The 17,067-nt window shown below is 42.3% G+C and overlaps 3 protein-coding genes across 7 annotated transcripts in view; 1 reads left to right on the top strand and 2 right to left on the bottom strand.

The window, feature by feature from the left end:
- Positions 1-5,655, top strand: part of osbpl1a (oxysterol binding protein-like 1A) — a 29,342-nt gene extending 23,687 nt beyond the window's left edge. For 3 of the 4 annotated variants that reach the window (XM_019277703.2, XM_019277701.2, XM_019277704.2), the window contains 11 exons: positions 248-382; positions 484-581; positions 668-850; positions 1,089-1,196; positions 1,663-1,752; positions 2,465-2,591; positions 2,752-2,859; positions 3,421-3,544; positions 3,631-3,721; positions 4,253-4,273; positions 4,678-5,655. In XM_019277703.2, the coding sequence (XP_019133248.1) occupies positions 248-382; positions 484-581; positions 668-850; positions 1,089-1,196; positions 1,663-1,752; positions 2,465-2,591; positions 2,752-2,859; positions 3,421-3,544; positions 3,631-3,721; positions 4,253-4,273; positions 4,678-4,780 (1,188 nt within the window). In that variant the 3' untranslated portion in view covers positions 4,781-5,655. The remainder of the gene's footprint in view (positions 1-247; positions 383-483; positions 582-667; positions 851-1,088; positions 1,197-1,662; positions 1,753-2,464; positions 2,592-2,751; positions 2,860-3,420; positions 3,545-3,630; positions 3,722-4,252; positions 4,274-4,677) is intronic. The other variant, XM_019277702.2, reaches the window with a different exon arrangement.
- Positions 5,656-6,857: 1,202 nt separating this feature from the next.
- Positions 6,858-10,612, bottom strand: LOC113748019 (laminin subunit alpha-3-like). 2 transcript variants are annotated; one of them, XM_027290463.1, is made up of 14 exons: positions 10,462-10,612; positions 10,050-10,170; positions 9,836-9,970; positions 9,608-9,747; positions 9,411-9,533; positions 9,210-9,333; positions 9,008-9,126; positions 8,742-8,922; positions 8,330-8,479; positions 8,085-8,244; positions 7,875-8,005; positions 7,686-7,779; positions 7,500-7,607; positions 6,858-7,400 (listed from the first exon to the last, which is right to left on the bottom strand). In XM_027290463.1, the coding sequence occupies exons 1-14, from the start codon at positions 10,503-10,505 to the stop codon at positions 7,255-7,257; spliced, it is 1,776 nt and encodes a 591-aa protein (XP_027146264.1). In that variant the 5' UTR covers positions 10,506-10,612; the 3' UTR covers positions 6,858-7,254. The 2 variants fall into 2 exon arrangements, with proteins under 2 accessions (XP_027146264.1, XP_027146265.1); XM_027290464.1 differs by lacking the exons at positions 10,050-10,170; positions 10,462-10,612 and having other exon boundaries at positions 9,608-9,670; positions 9,836-9,969.
- A 65-nt stretch (positions 10,613-10,677) lies between these two features.
- On the bottom strand, positions 10,678-13,757 carry LOC113747990 (laminin subunit alpha-3-like). Its single transcript, XM_027290228.1, has 8 exons — positions 13,661-13,757; positions 13,426-13,587; positions 13,195-13,343; positions 12,382-12,588; positions 12,140-12,291; positions 11,906-12,050; positions 11,109-11,239; positions 10,678-11,025 (listed from the first exon to the last, which is right to left on the bottom strand). Exons 1-8 carry the CDS (start codon positions 13,755-13,757, stop codon positions 10,869-10,871), a joined length of 1,200 nt encoding a protein of 399 aa, XP_027146029.1. The 3' UTR covers positions 10,678-10,868.
- Positions 13,758-17,067: the final 3,310 nt, after the last annotated feature.

Here is a 17,067-nt window from a genome sequence, read left to right as displayed (position 1 = left end):
AGCCGCGAGCAAAGCTGTGGACGACAGAAAATATAGATGTAATGTGCTGAGAGTATCAAACTTTTCTTTTTGCATCATAGAAAGATAAAGTAACATTTACATGGCACGTGTCCAAATGATCTGTGTGCGCTCCTGCAGTCTCATTATTCTCTCTTTAAGCGTGGATATTACGCTCTGAAAGGATTGGCACTTTATTTTCTCTCCGTCATAAAGCCTCCTCTTCATTCCTCTTCTTTTCTTTTTTTAGGAGCTCTCCAAGATCACAATGCCGGTGATTTTCAACGAGCCGCTCAGCTTCTTGCAGCGTCTGACGGAGTACATGGAGCACACTTACCTCATCCACCAGGCCAACACCACCTCAGACTCTATTGAGAGGATGAAGGTGAGCACGTTTTCCTTGGGAATTATTGCCTCAAACACATTTTATCTTTGCTTTGAGTTCGGTTTGTGTGATTTGATGTGTGTGTGTGTGTTTATCGGCAGTGCGTGGCTGCGTTCGCGGTGTCCGCTGTGGCCTCCCAGTGGGAGCGCACAGGTAAACCCTTCAACCCTCTGCTGGGAGAGACCTATGAACTGGTCAGGTAAGCGTTATTATACATTACAAGATACATCACTGCTGTGTTGTTGTCTGTCCTCTAACACTCTCACCTCTCCCTGCTCGTCCCAGAGATGATCTGGGCTTCAGGCTCATATCGGAGCAGGTGAGCCACCACCCTCCGGTCAGTGCTTTCCATGCCGAGGGCCTGAAGCAAGACTTTGTGTTTCATGGATCAATCTACCCTAAACTCAAGTTCTGGGGGAAGAGTGTGGAAGCAGAACCGAAAGGCATCATCACGCTGGAGCTGCCCAAGTATGAACTTCTTTGTTTCTCAAAACAAATCTATGAAATCAATCGGCTTCTTCCTCTTCTTAAAAAGACAAAAACATCGGATTTAAAGAAAACTGTTTAGACAAAGAAGTTTGTTATCTCTTCTAAAGTTCAAATAACCAGAACCAGAGATATCACCGTTATTATTCCACACATTCTTCTACCTTGTCGAAAACCTGGTGCCTACATTACCCACAATTCAATGTTTTTTTCCTCCCAGGCACAACGAAGCCTACACATGGACAAACCCTACATGTTGTGTTCACAACATCATCGTGGGACAGCTGTGGATTGAGCAGTATGGAAACATGGAGCTGATAAACCACAGGTAAGAGGACAAAAGTATTTTGGTAGTAAAATATAGAAATGTATAGAGAATTCCTCTACGCTACTGTGCTGCTATTTCCTTTCCTCCCAACAAATCCTCCTCCAGCTCCTCAGCTATCCTCTAAAGTCTTAACAGGGTTCTCAACTCTGCATGTAGAGCAGCAGATGTAATGATATTGTATAAAGGCCTTCAGGCCCTCTGAGCGTCTCGTATCCATCCTATGAAGCTCGGTGGCGACTGCTGCTTAAATCAGGATGATCCTTGCAGCGGTATTTTTTTTGTAAAGGTTATGTTTTACATATTTATCGAGTAGAAAAAGTTGATGTAAATATTTTGAGGAAGTTTAAAGAAACAAGAAGGAAAGTGGACAGAGCAGATGAGGAAGTCCTGCATGACTCAGCAAGCAGAGAGTGAGCGAGCGGATAAAATTATGTATTTCTCTGTTTTGTTTTGTTTTTCTATCTAGAACTGGTGAAAAGTGCTGCCTGAATTTCAAACCGTGCGGCCTTTTTGGCAAAGAACTGCACAAGGTTGAAGGGTATATTCTGGATAAAAGGTACGGCTACTGATGCATGATGATCCAAAAAGTCATTTAAATACTAGCCTTTAGTAGAGAGACTTATTACAGAGTTATCTCTGTGAGTACTTTTTGCATATTGAAACAAAGTTTTCCTTGGATGAGAGTCAGGTTTTCCATTACAAAATCAACCCATCAAGCAAATGATCAATTACCAGTTCACAGAGTTAATAGATGTCATCAAAACAAACTCTTCTAAGACTTAGAAGAAAAAATGCTTTGGGTAAAAGTTAAAAGACAGAGAGAAAAGAAAACAAAGAAGGGCAGATGGTTCATCACAAATACAACACATCAGAGCCAGTGACTCAGCATGAATGACTGGACAAATGTAGTGGGTAAGACCATGAGAACAAGGCTAAATATGTAACATGAGATATTCAGAAACTCGAGTAGATTTGCAGATATTACCGACATGAAAATGACACTTAGAGGTGCTATGGAGCGACCGCAGAAGCCGACAACAAGCAGAGAGATGAGAAAACCAGTTTGTTTACTCAGCGTGACGTCTGATGTTGGCCGAGCCTTTTAGTTTCTCTTTGGCTGAAGTTTTAAGGCATTTTACCAGCGTGACACCCCACACACGATTTCTTTTTTATGATCCGTTTATTGGCCATTTTAGCTGCTGCAACCAGGCTCTGAAACTAAAACTGACTGAAGTTATAAGCTGTGTATGTGTGTGTGTTTTCCACAGCAAAAAGAAGCTGTGCGCTCTGTATGGGAAGTGGACAGAGTGCATGTACGTCGTCGACCCCGCTGCCTTTGAAGCTCATAAGAAAAACGACAAGAAAGCGGCAGAGGAGAGAAAAGGCAGCAAAGCGGTATACATGAGTTTGTTATTGTGAATGTTGCAATTTGATGACTGGGTTAGTTTCCAGGGCATGAAGTCCAAGATAATGATCGTAACGATGCATGTTGCGGAGAAGTTGATTTATATGTAGACTTCTCAGTGCAGCATCATTTCTGTTTCTGGTGTTTCAGGGTTGCAGTGAGGACGAGGTTCCCTCTCCAGCTGCAGACACTGTGGAGATGATTCCTGGCAGCCAGCTGCTGTGGAGGATCGCACCCAGACCGGCCAACTCTACCCAGGTCTGACAGATTTCGCTCGGCGTCTGTCTTTCAGCCTTTTATTTCACCAAGCTCTCGCCAACCACTAAAAGTCGGTCCCAGATTTACTCTCGTCTGGCACCTTCTTGCTTGGTCACTTCCTAATTTTCTCTGTTTCTCTTTTCTCTGTCAACATCCCCTTTTCGTCTTTTCGCCTCTCTCATTATGTCCATAGAGGCTGCTGAGCCCGGTTACATTGCCCGCTTGCCCAGCTCCGGTTCTAGCACAACACCGGCTCCACTACCCGTTAACATTCTCCCACCCTGAAAACATTTTCTCCATAAAATATGATCCAGTTTCACCAGAATCAGTGAAATAGTTGGCGGTGTGTGATCGTTGGTGATCGTACCTGGAGCACAAAGCTACATAGTGCAAGAACATACGTACAAATGATTTAAAATCTATTATTGTTATTATTGTCTATATGTTATTTTATGGTAGAAAAGTGACACAATGTTGGTTTAAAGTACTTTAAGCCTCCACTGGAGCGTAGCCTCTAAACCAGGTTGCGTTTTGTGTTTTTAACGTTGTAATTAATTGCAGATGTACAGCTTCACGTCCTTCGCGATGCAACTAAACGAGCTGCGTAAAGAGATGGAGGGAGCCATTCCTCAAACTGATTGCAGGCTGAGGCCGGATATACGAGCCATGGAGAACGGAGACATTGGTAATAATTCTTGGTAACATACTGGAACTGAAAATTAAACAACTCTCACTGCAGTCTGAAACTCTGCGCTGTGATTATTCAAATAGACCTCGCCAGTGAGGAGAAGAAAAGGCTCGAGGAAAAACAGAGAGCTGCTCGCAAAAACCGATCCAAGTCTGATGAAGAGTGGAAGACGAGGTGAGTCTGACGGGTTCTCCTCTCGAGAGGCTTTCATGTTGCATGCATGCAGGAATATAAATATAACTGTTACTGAAAGGAGCAACCAATTCCAGGATATATTAAGACACAAACCTTCATCAGCATGCATTAAAAGGCAATAATTGATATATAATGCAAGTCTGAATTCTGTCGTGCTCTGTTTAATTTTGATAAACTGACTTACCATTCATATAATTTACTTGATATCGAGTTCAGTGGTGCTAAAGTTAATTTCTATCTATCTAAATATAACTTTATAAATCATATATACGTTAACAATAAGCTTTAGAGGTTATAACGTGGATTTTAGTAGCTTTGAGCAGGTTGAGGCGAGCTGTTTCTAGCTGAATCGTGTCAGTCTTCAGCAATAAAACATGTTTATTTCCTTAAATGTTTCTGTCTTTAGTGCTGCTGTTCCACATCTCCTTCTGTACCGTTTCATACTGAAATGCTTTGAGCTAAATCTTCATCTGTCTTGTTTTTCTGCCGCATCCTCACTTTGATGCTAAGGAGTCCGGCCCTGGGTCCAAGGTTAGAGCTGCTTTGTGTTTGAGTGACATGCCTAAAAATGTGTGATGTGATGTGATGTGATCCTCCTCCTCTAACCGTGTCCTGCTTTGTGTTCAGATGTGAGAGAATCGCTGATGATAGATTCACAGTTTGGAGACAATCTGATTAATCTCCCCTCCCACTTCCAGCTTCCTGAAACACCACAGGAGTCCCCTTCTCCCCTCCCTCCCTAAATCACTTCCTTCCTTGCTTTAATGCATCAAAGATAAAAACTATAAGTTAGCCAACTCCCATGCAGATTTACCCACCAGCCTGTGATGAAGCATGCCTGACCTTCCTTCCTCGCTCTTCTCTGATTTGTTTGAGTTACGGCCGTCTGCCTGGTCTGCCTCATGTGTTGTCATGTGTCTCCGCTGTGCTTTCAGGTGGTTTCAGCAGGGGCAAAACCCCCACACTAACTCGCAGGACTGGCTCTTTTCTGGTGGATACTGGGACAGGAAATACAGCCAGCTGCCAGACATTTACTAATGGACATTTCCCCCGGACAGAGGAGACATTTTTCACCGTACAGTGTCCTCAGTGCGACTCCCCAACAGCTCCAGTAACTACAAGCAATATGCAAACGGTGTACTTTAAAACTGCGTGGCCTTAATCAAGTTTATGATGGTGAAACTGTGCAAAAAAAAAGTAAATAATCAATATTTTAAAGTTATGAAATGTTAAGTCGTTTGACAATGCTTTGAAATGTAGCATTTGAATTTACATTGACGGGATTGTGTCTGTTCATAACGGACTTTTAGCACAGTGGAGAGGATGCACAGGCGTTCATGATTTTAGTGTCTTCTTTTAAATGTTTAATAGTGTTTTGACTCTAAATGTATATCTGTGTATATATATAAATATATATACACTTTTCACAAACCTTCAGTGACCTCATCATCACGTTGTTCACATTTCAGTTCACATGGACTCCACCACGAATCCACTAAGAGTCAGTTAACTTGAGGTCAACGCGGAGGCCGTCTCTCCTCTCTCCTAATCCGTTAGGCCGGAGGCTCGCGGAACATGTTCACAAAAACAAACCGTATATTTTCTATATCATTATCACACTTTCAAGAATTGTCTGTTGTGCTCAGTATTTCATAAAGCTCCAAGAATTGAGCTGAATATTGTTGATGAAAATCTAAAATGCGTGTATCGTACAATACCGTCAGACTAAAGAGGATCGAAGGTTACGAGGTCATATGATGTAGAAACTACTGAATTTTAAGGCCTCCCCCTGTAAAGCATTTTATTAGGAACACTTCAGCGTGTTCGTGCATGTTTTTATCATTCATGTGTTGTAAGTTTTGGGATGCGAGAAGTTCAGAGAAATCTGAAAAATAAAGTGGAATCTGATCTAACGGTGTCTGTCACAAAGTTTTTACAACTCCCAAGATCCTGCTGTAACATGGGGACTGCATGTAAAACAAAGGTTGTTTTCTCTTGAACTCAAAGCACATACAATGTGTTTCATGCGTGTGCCAGTGGTCCGTAGTAAATGACATTAAATGTTTAATGTTCAGGGCATGTAGAAGCTCCTGGGCCCCATGTGCAGTCGCCGGGGTTCAATTCCAACCTCTTGTTGCATGTCATCCCTCTTCTTATTTCCCACTTTTGTTTTTTTCTGCATCTGCACTATTGAAAAAAAAGTTGAAATAACCCCAAAAATATTTTTAAAAAATGTTTCTTGTGCAGTTAGAAGCAACATATGAAGGATATCAGAGGATAAGCAGAGGTGAAGGTGAAGCTTACAGTGTATAGTGTTCTGTGTGAATGGTGTGACTTCTGTGTGGGAGCTGAAATGAAATCTCTTACATCCATCAGGAGGTAATTTCCTAGAGGCTTGTCTAAAGAGTTAAGTGTCTTTTAATTCTTGTAATTACACGTCAAGAGGAGAGTTAAGTGGTTTCACTGTTAAAGAGTTAAAGAGGCTTGTCGTCACAGTCGCTGTGACTCGGCCTCAAGTTGGCTCGAGAAAGTTTTCATGACTTGATGGAAAAAAACTGATTCGAGACTCAATTTAGGCTTTTTTGGAAATGAAAGACTCAGGGCTTGACTTCAGACTTGATGATGTGTGTGCTCACTTTTACAGTTTAAATGTTAAATCTAAAAATATTCGACCCCGTCAATGCAAGTTACATTACAAGTGTTTGTGTAACTGTACCTGGTGTACCAGCATTGCCATGACTGGATAGGTCTTGACATAACCTGGGACTCGGACCAAATAAACCGAGTCACGTGTCTGGTTGTTGTCTTAAATAATGCTACATAGACCAATGGTGTGATGTTGAGGTCCTGATATGACTCTTGTACCCCTGCAGAGATGTTGAGACTGAGTGCATTACATCAGGTGAAGAACTCCATCTAATGGTCAAAAGTAGAACAGCAGCTTGAGCTACTGAAGTTTAAAAGCAAAACATTTGTTTCATTAATTATAATGAGCTTTATAATGCAACAATTCTAGATTTTCTACACCTCTAACTAACATAGTAATTTAAAAAAACATCATATAGAGACAAAAAAGTCCATGTTCAATAATGTTTGCATTCATTTCAAACTTTCTTTCAATGTGTTTTAAGTGGTAGATGGTTAGGGGTGTGTACAGACGTTATTTATACGGTGAACAAAGGAGCTCAACACACACTGCAACCTGTGAAAACACATGAAAATATACAAAATACAAGCAAATTAAGAAACTCATGCCATCATACCAAATACACATGTACAGCTGTCCATGTTTCCCTGTGAAATAGGAGCACCGAATGGCAGAAGTACCTAATTCTACACAGTGTTATCATTATAAACTGCAGTGATCCTTGCAAATATGTAAAGCTCTACAGGCCGTGGATCCACAGGTTCTTTGGAATAAAGCCTGTCTGCACAATATGACTTTGTAATGATGCCAAAGGGTCCATGGGGTTAAAGAAGTTGTTGTGTCACCCATTAATTACTCGATGTCCTCAGTCTGCAGGGCAGCTGTTGATACCCACAGAGCCAAAAAGCCTGTATCCTGTCTCAAATACAACAGGCCTTCCGTTAAGATTCACATTTCGTAAGCAGCCAATGAACGGTGACGACACAGAAGCTCGGTTTTGATTTGTTGTTCCTGGATGGAGACAAAGGAAAGCACCATGTTGTCTCTTTCCTCTTTTAAACATGTTTAGTATGTTTAACAGATTAAAAGCAGAATGTTTGACGGGTTTACCTCCGATGTAAACTGAATCCAGCGCTGTTGTGTACAAGGCGGACGGGAGAGTTCTCTGCTCAAACGTGGAGTCCACCGCGAGTGTGATGAGTTCAGATCGCTTGGACACTGGAGGACGATAACGTGAGAACATGAGAACTTCTCATGTATCACTAAGTGTGTGTGATGCTGTCAGTCACGTCGTACCTGTAATCATGTGAAACTTCCCATCACAGAGGCTTTCAGGAGGAGTCACCGAGAGTCTGACAGGGCCGGTACCATCGTTCATTTCAAGGCCCACCTGGTAAAAGTTTAGAGTCATGGTTACGACATGATGTTTGGTCATTTCATGCAGTTTTTGTCATCATTGTTCATTGTAAGAGTGAAAGGCTTCACCTCAGTTTCATTTAAGAACACATCGAGGCTCATGTTGTGGTTTTGGACATGGAAGAGAAGACCTGTCAAGTATCGAGGACGCAGCTCAAAGGCCAACTCAAACTGGGAGCCAGTGGTGAAGAAGTAATCATCTAGAGAAGAAAGACTCCTCATTAGATCAGAGGTCACATCAGACATAAAACAATACATGAGGATCTATGATATCCAAACCTAAGATGATGTGACCGCCGCCGAAGAACGTCCCCATCTCTGTGAACCTATCAACGCAGGGTAAAGTTACGTGGCTTGCCTCGGGCTCCCCAACGTCTTCTTCATTCAGTTTGAAATCCCGGATACATCCAATGACACTGCTCATGGGAACGTTGTGTCCCTGAGGGAGCACGAGAAGAAGAAAATATGTAAATGGGAAAAATATGGAAGCTGTTAGATAAAAATGCCCGAGGTGTGATACAGACTTTAGTGGTTTTGCTCATCGGATCACCTCCCAGATACACGGGGTTGTGAAAGTTCAAAGATGATCCCGCATCGTCTGGAAGATGTCCATCAGTCACACGGACTCCATCAACCAGCAGGTGAAAAGAGCTTTTTTCCACACTGAGCTGAACCTGCACACATACAGACAACCTGTCACTATCACTGATCTACAGGACGCCGCAATGAAACTCCACGTCTCACTGCCGTGGAAATGTACAGTAACTGCTCGTTCGCTAAACTGAGAGATATGACAACTTCCAACTATAAAGAGGCAGGAAGAGGCAGTAAAATGTTGATATTATTGTTTTCATTGTAAACTGCATATTCTGTATGAGAAGATAAAGCTTTGAATAGCGTAGCAGCAGTAAGTAGGCTGAGAAAGCGATCAGTTACTCTGTGCCAGTTCCCGTCGTTGCTCTTCTGCTTGTGCTGGATTATTCTGTTTTTCCCAAGTGACATCCTGAGCTTGCCGTTGACCAAGTACAGAGCCAGCAGGGGGACGACTCCTCTCCCTGCTGCGTGGAGGATCAGCCCTTTGGACGAGTTGGTCTTGATGTCGAGAGCGAAGTGAGGCCTGAGACACACGAGAAGTCCATCGCGATCAGAACTTCTTCAGGAAATAACAAAGTATTTTATTGTTTAGACGTAACCAATGTTACCTATAATTAAGGTCCTGTTGTGGCAGGTTGTAACTGAGCCAGCTGTGTTCCCCAGAGAGCTGATATTCACCATGTTGTGCATGTCTGCGCTTACACCGGCTGCCTGCCGGAGCCTGAAGCTGGAACACAGCAGAGATATAACCTGCATCACTCTGCTCATAAAAGACAACAGTAGGCAAATAATGTAGAAACAATGGCTCACAGGTTCGTGTTTCGGAGGTGAAACCTCCGTCTGCGATGGGGGATGGAGACTGCACCGACCAAGGACGACATCTTCCGTTAGTGATAACAAGCTTAGATCAGCAGGTAGAAGCTGCTGGTTAGGCCTGTGTCAGAAAACATGAATTCATGTTACCGTAGGAGAAAGAGACAATTATAATCTATATAATCTAATGTTTCAAACCTTCTTGTGTAAAGGTTAGTGATGCAGCCTGTGAAATTTCCTCCTTGCATATCTCGATCCAGTGACCTTTTGTCGCTCGACTGTCCCTGAGTCACTCTTACGTTATCGATGCTGAGCTCCAACCTGAGGAAATCACAAAACGTTCAGTAATGTGGCTGTTGTTTTTCTTTTAACTGAAATAAAAGAGGTCATCTCACCCTGTTGGCCTCCTTACTGCAGATAAGTAGTGCCAGCTTCCATCATTGTACCTTTTGTCTGACCTCACAACATAATTATCACTATTAAACACTGCATAGCCGTCAGCCAGGGACAGTTGGAGGTCATGGACAGAGGAGGCCTGCAGAACATCATTGAATACTGATAGATCTTGATCTTTAGCATCTGATTTTCTTTTAAAAGCTGGATGTGAGGCATGCAGGGTTTACCTGAGAGCTGCTCCTGAGAAAAACACCATGTGTGTCTGTGCTCCTGAAGCCCACAGAGACTCTGAGCGACTGTTCCCCTCGGTCAAACAGGGAGTCGACAGGCAGAGGCGAGTACAGCGTCGCTGAACGAATACTCTGCACGAGACAGAAACACACAAGTGTTAACTTCTCTACCATATTCATGAAACTTTAGGCAGCCATGTATGTAGTTTACCAGTGCTAGGTTGGGACATCCATGAGTGACACCGATTGTCTTGTTGTATGAAATCACAAACTCTGCATCCTCCGTCAGGTGAGACACGCATCCTCTGAGCGGTGGAGCTGTGATGTTGTGTCTGCGATTCAAACAGATTAAAGAAAACAGTACAAATGTCTAATCCAGGCATGTCCAAACTGTTCCACAAAGGGCCGGTGTGGCTGCAGGTTTTCCTTCCAACCAACCAAGAGCACACAGTTTGACCAATCAACTCTTTGAAGACTGAGACCAGTTGATTAAATGAGTCGAGTCTGGTGTGCTGCTGTTTGGTTGGAACAAAAACCTGCAGCCATACCGGCACCTTTGTGGAACAGTTTGGACACCCCTGATGGACTGAAGCTGTGAATGCTGCTTGTATCTGCTTTGTTACCTCTGTCTGAGCAGTGCTGGTAGACCCCCGATGTAATAACTCATGTAGTTTGTTGGGACATGATCTGAAGAGAGCTTTGTTTGTCCACAGAGCACAATAAATGTGTCTGCAACAGCGATTGCAACGCGCTTGTCCTGAGACAGGACACAGGTTTTTAGTTGAATGGTTTGAAAAGGCTTCATAAAGTTACTCATATTAGATTAGTCTTACATATAGAGACACTTTGTCAGGACTCTGAAGTCTGATCTTTCGACCTGCTTGTTGTCCTTGAAGCACCAGGAATCCTCTCTCCACAGACACACAGAAGAAAGTCTCCTGCAACAGATAAAACACAAACACATCCACCATGTAGACGTGCAGTTTCCCATTTGTGGTGCTCAAAGTCATCAGTAAGTGTTTGACTGCAATCATACTTCTGTTCCAATGTAGAACAACAAAGCGTTTGGCTCTCGGCTCTTCACATCAAACTTGTACAGTCGTCTCCTGATCTCGTGCGGCTCTTTCGTGAACGCCATGCGGTAACCCGTCCCATCATAATAATCAGACGCCTCCAAACCACGAGGCCTAAACACAGAAATAAATGATTTCATCATAATTGGACATTTTCTAGTCTACAGACAGCTTCTTGAACCTCTTTGAATGCTTACACCATCACGGACGGCTGCTTTGGATTCATGTTTTCAGCACGCTTGAAGTTGAACAGACAAACAGGATCTCCGTTCACGCTGGTCATTTGCATCGCTCCTCTGTATTTGTTGTAACGCAGCTCCACTGGAGGCTAAAAGAAAAGAAAAAGGATTAAAAATGCCAATAAATGATGAAGGGATGCAACATATTTCCACTGGACAACCATTAACATCTTATCATTGGCTTTTGACACCATGTAGAGTGTTGATTTTATGTGTATACATGCATATTTTTTATTAGTAGTGCTTTTTATTTATTTTATTTTATTGTTTTTATCTTTCTATTGTCTACTTCATGTTTTCATTGTGTTTCTATTGTGTTATTTATTGTGTTTTATCTTGTTTGAAACCTTGTGTTTGCTAAAAATCGTGCTATACAAATAAAGTGGATTGGATTGGATTGGATTGGATTAACCCAACATTAAAGTAAAGGTTATAATCAGGATGAGGTTAGATTTACAAAATGATGGAAGGGGCTGGAATATTGCATGAGAGCCATCCGTCTATTTTCTGTATTTCTTCTTAATCTCACCAGGGTCGTATCCCAGCTGACATTGGGTGAAAGGTGGAGCACACCCTGCATAAGTCATGGCAGGGCTAGACCATTAATCAATAACCAACAACCATCAGTCAAAGAGCAGACAGGCTTGTTAACAACCTGAGATTCTGCAATCCCCATTGCCACCTTGAATCAATAAAAGCCTCTTTTTTTGTTTGATAAATGCAGGTGTACTGAAATCACAGCAGTGGCTGGTTACCGTGAAGTTCTTCGGATAGCCACCCACGTAGAAAACAACGCTGTCTGGATCCAGTTCGAGGACGTTGTAGCTGGAGTTTGAAAGAAGTTGTTTCACGAAGGGGGCGTCTGATCTGATGATGTCAACTCGAGCATCTTGGTAAACTCTGCAGGAATTATTGACGCAGAGATAATCTGTCAATCACACTTTCTCCACAGAAACCTATAGGTGGAAAATCCATGCTCACCAAAGTACCTGGAAAAGTGAACCGTGTCAATGTTTGTGGAGTTCACGTTGGTAGTCGTTGTGATTGGGCTGGTTTTCACTTCATGGACAACTCCACCCAACTTGTAGACACAAATCAGCACATTGTTTCTGATAGCCATCCCAATGTAGTCTCCAGAGGCCTGAGAATGAAAGAAGAGCATGACAGACAAATAAGAATAAAACACATCCGTCACTCATCTTTCTGTATTTTAGGAAGGAGGCACACTCACATTCCTGTTGCCCAGGTAGAAAACAAAGAAGTTGCCATCTCTGCGTTTGTCCTGGCGTCTCTTACGTCTGTTGTCGGCCTTTGGGCGATTGTTTCGATGGCGATTGAGAAACAGTTCAATCACCGAAAATGCTTTTATGTCTTCGAGGTTTCTCGGAGGACGAAGCTCCACGTGACCTTTTCCGTTGAAAATAGTGGCAACTGGAACCTGCGAGAAGTTACTAATTATTGTTTGATTCATGAAAAAGACGTTTTATCCGATATTGATTATCTTTTAGCTCGGTTTTTGGTCTCTACCAACACCTGAGGGGAAATATCAGCTTAAAAAAGCAGATAATGCTCTGATATAATTAGATCTATCTAAATAAAGCTTGAAAAGGCCAAAATAATAACAATAATCTAATAATCTAAAAAAAAAAACTGCAGTTCCTCAAACGTCCACATGAGCCTGGCTCCAGAAGTGAGTCAATCTCCATAAGTCCCCATGTTCAAATGTCCAACTTCACAGCAGAAATAAACATGTTTACAGCCTGGTACAAAAAACAGTTTTGGTCTCTGTAGCTAATTTCCTCATTCATGACAACTGTACTGAGGGTGAATTTATATAGAACTCACCTGTTCACATTATATTAAGGCTTAAAGTTATGCAGGATTAAGAGCATGGACGCTTTGATTGACAGGTAGGTGTTGTTACAGGTGGCTCTACAGAGTCAGGTGAGAATTCTCAGTCTTACTTAATCTGTTGTTAATTTTAAAATATGGACTCAAAATCAAAGCAGGCAGGCAAGAAAACCAATTTAAAGGAACACTTTACTCTGTTCACGTAGGTTCTTGCTTCCTCTATCAAATCCTTGATCATCCAGATGACGTCTGTCAAGTCGCCTCCTGGTTTGGTGCCACTGAGGGCCTCAACTCGAGTGATTTTGTCTTTCAGCGCAGGAAGAGCCGCCGCCAGGTTCTCCACTGAAACAAACAAGAGAAGACAAATACAACAAATCCAAATTTCAGCTGTAAGATTACATCCGATTTGCTGTTAAATACTCACCTGCTCGGTTTGCATCGATCAACATGTTCACGCTGACGTTGGTTAAAGTTATTCTGTCCACTTCCCGGCTGATGTTGCTCAGCCTCTCTGTTATGTTACTGACTGTGGAGTTCGAGGCAGAGGCGGCTGACTTCGCAGACTCTATCAGGACCTGTGTTTCATCTGAAATAATAAATTCAAAAAGACATTCAGATGTGCTGTGACGCAGGCACGGTGCACAATCTCATCCACCGACCTCTTCTGATCTGCTCGATGTCACGGCTGAAGGCTGAGATGTCCGTCCTCAGAGAGTCTCTTTTTTCTTTTTGCTTGTCCACACGATGTTTTTGCATGTTCACGGTACGTGACAGCTCTGTTCAAAAGGAAAGGTTTCAGATTTTTGTAAAAATTATTAAAAACGGACTGAAAAAACATCCTGCTTACTGACTTTTGAGGTCACTCTGAGTCTCGTTGCCTTTTAACTGAGTTGAATTATGTTTGAGTCCTCCAGCTCTGTTCTCCAGATCCCCGTCCTTCACATCCTGATTCATTGAGACAGAATCAAATTAAAATTTCTGACAAGCATTCCTGAATATTCAAGTTTCCTCACACACCTTTAAGGCTCGATCAGCCGCCTCTCTGGACTCATTTGCTGCCATATCTGCCTTTTCTATTGCATTTAAGATGTTGTTATGATTTCCTCTATGCAGGTGAGTACCGTTGACAGCATCATGAAGCAATCTGCAATAACATACAGGATGATATATTAATGTAATGTCAACAAAAACACAGTTTTCCATCCACTTTCTTCACTTCCTCTGCTCCACACTCACTGTTGAAACTCTGCCGCCGTCCTGTTGAGCTCCTCTGCATGCTCCTCTGCCTTCATTACAATATCCATCTTTTCCAATATTTGGAAGATGTTTAACTTCATGAGCGCCGGCTTGGCACCGTTTAGCTGAGCTGCATGATTCTCCGATTCCTGCAATTTTGCACACAGTTAAATTAAAGTTTGCATGCTTCAAAACTTGTTGAATCATGTTGGTGAAAGATGCCTGCTTACTTTTTTAATCTCCTCCAGCGTTAAAATCATCTCTGTGATATTCTTTAGCACGTCTTTGGTCATTTCAGTCGCAGGAGGGAGTGCACTCTGTTCTCTGTCCAGCCGAGCATGAAGATGCTGCCAACAAAGAGAGACATCAGTGTGACAGTCTGATAAAAATGAACACCAGCTGTGTTTCACGTCACCTCCAGCTGTTGGAGCACGGCACGACTCAGCAGGTTCAGGCCTCGCGTCCTGTTGGCTTTGTCCTCGGCGTCTGACAGCAGCTCAGCCATTTCCCTCAGAGAAGAGTCCATCAGAGAGTCTGCGGTCTCGTTTAAGACAGTCTGGTGTGTTTGGACAGGAGCTGTCAGGTTCCTGATGACGTCCAACACTGAGGAGAACACACAGATGATGAGTTTTTACATCTACGCTGTTAATTTTAGGGTTGTGTATTATAATTATTGGATATCGGCCAATCAGTGTCATCCATCCAACAATCAGAGCTGCATAAAAATATGAACCTGTAATTATATTTTCATCTTTGTTTTCCTTTTATTCACCGGTTTCATTGTTCAGAAAAATACATCCTTGAAGGAATGATTACATACCCACTGTCACACTGTCATGTCTGTTCATTCAATATGAAGCTTCAGCTCGCAGCCAGAAGACTGGAAACATCCAGCCTGGCTCTGTCCTGTGCCAGCGCCTCTAAAGATCACAGTGGTTCTAAAACCTCAATGCTTAAACTTGTTATTTTGGTACATAAGTGCGTTCACACTGTTACAGTTTATATTTTGGCAGGCAAATGTTGGTGCTAATGATCAGCAATGCTGCAAGAAGAAGCCGTAATTTCTGTAATTTCCAATTAAACTTAAGTGCACAACAGTCATACTGGAAGTGAGACAGCACCGCCCTGCTGAAATTAGGGCTACACCAGCTACAACTTGTAATTAATGCCGGATGTTAATTTCGAACAGAACTTTCACATTTTTTAAAATCAAACTTGGCGTTAGATCCAAAAACAAACTTTTATCTAACTGAAATTCAGCTAACTTGATCACTTGTACCCTTATTATAAAGTGTTTCTGGGTCAGGACGAGGTTGATATTGATCCTCCGTCTTGAAAGAAGGTGGCTGGATGTATTTTTCCAAAATGTCAAGATACATCTAGATGTTTATGAGCCAAATCTGTTATTTTCTTGCATTTAAGTGTCAATGAGAAGGTCACTTAAATCTATGTTTGTTTAGAAGTGATATTTTTGATGTTTGAGCTTCAAAAGTTGGAGAGTTCTTCTTGTTCTTCTCCATGATTATAAAGTGACTGTTGTCCATGTTAGAGCGAGGATCCAAACATCAGAGTAACCTGTCTCTGTGCTGGATTTCATCCATAATCTCAGATTGAATCTCACATGTGTTCGCCTCCTCCTGCCCTCTGTCAGCTTCGCCTCTCTGAGCCGAGCAGCCTCTCGCTCTCATTTCCTGCACGATGCGCTGAGCCTCCTCCATCATTCTGGCTTTGGTGTCATCGGGGAGGGTCACAGACTCTGCAGGTTTCACTTCAGCTCGCCCTGTTATCAAATCTGACAAAACACACACTGCTGTCATACGTGAATGATCTACTTTTTAATATTATTTTCATTCTGTTGATGCAGCATTCTTAAATTTTAAGGAAACTATGTCATGATATGCTCTTGTTTGACTGATGTACCGTGTATTTCTCTGAGAAGAGCTTCAGCTGCAGAAAGGAGATCCTCTGCCTTCAGCTTTGTTCCATTAGCATCCTGGAAGACGTTCTCCAGATATGAAACACCTTCACGTGTCTGCAAAGTTCAAAGTTGAAAAAAAAAAAAAAAGAGAAATTTGATTGTTTTTGTAAAATGATACACCCACTTTGAATTTGATGCCAGCAACACATTTTAAAAATAGTTTGGGGATCATGTTCACCGCTCTGTTCATTCAACAACACTCTGTACGAGACTTTGCTGTGATCTGTCATTCTTGCTTGATGGAGGATTTCACTCAACAGTTCAAGGACAAGTGTCAAGAAGAAATGCAGGCGCGAAAAGTTACTTTAATAAACATAAAAAAAAGACAGAAAATCAAAAGTCCAAACAAACAAAAATCCACACCTAAGCAAAACTAGGAGCAAGAACACGATGGGAAGAACGAAGGAGGAACAGAGGACAGAAGGAACAGAATACAGACAAGTGAGACAGAGGAACACAGGGACTAAATAAACAAATCGAGACAGGACAACGGGTGAAATTAGTCAAGTTGAAACAGATAAACCAGACATGGCAGGAAACACGACAAAGGTAGAAAGTAAAGATACACAAATCATCCTCAGAAACACAAAAACATGACATCAAGTCATGCACTGGGGGCAGGACGGTTCAGTGTCCGTCAGCCCATGCAGGGCCTGAGGATCACGGCCGTTCAGTGTCTTTGAGTAGACGATGAAACTGATGAATTATTCTGAGAAACTATTTGCCAGCGAGGTCTTTCGCTGAGTGGTGAAGCTCTCCCCATCTTTAACCTCACAAAGACTCTTTTTCAGACCCAGTCATGTTACTAACATTTATCAGTTCACCTCGTTTTATTGTGAGATGTTCCACCGG

Source organism: Larimichthys crocea, chromosome XVII, assembly GCF_000972845.2.
Source record: "Larimichthys crocea isolate SSNF chromosome XVII, L_crocea_2.0, whole genome shotgun sequence".
Classification (NCBI taxonomy): Eukaryota; Metazoa; Chordata; class Actinopteri; family Sciaenidae; genus Larimichthys; species Larimichthys crocea.
Note: the sequence above shows the minus strand (reverse complement) of the source record. Positions and strands in the feature narration are given on the sequence as shown.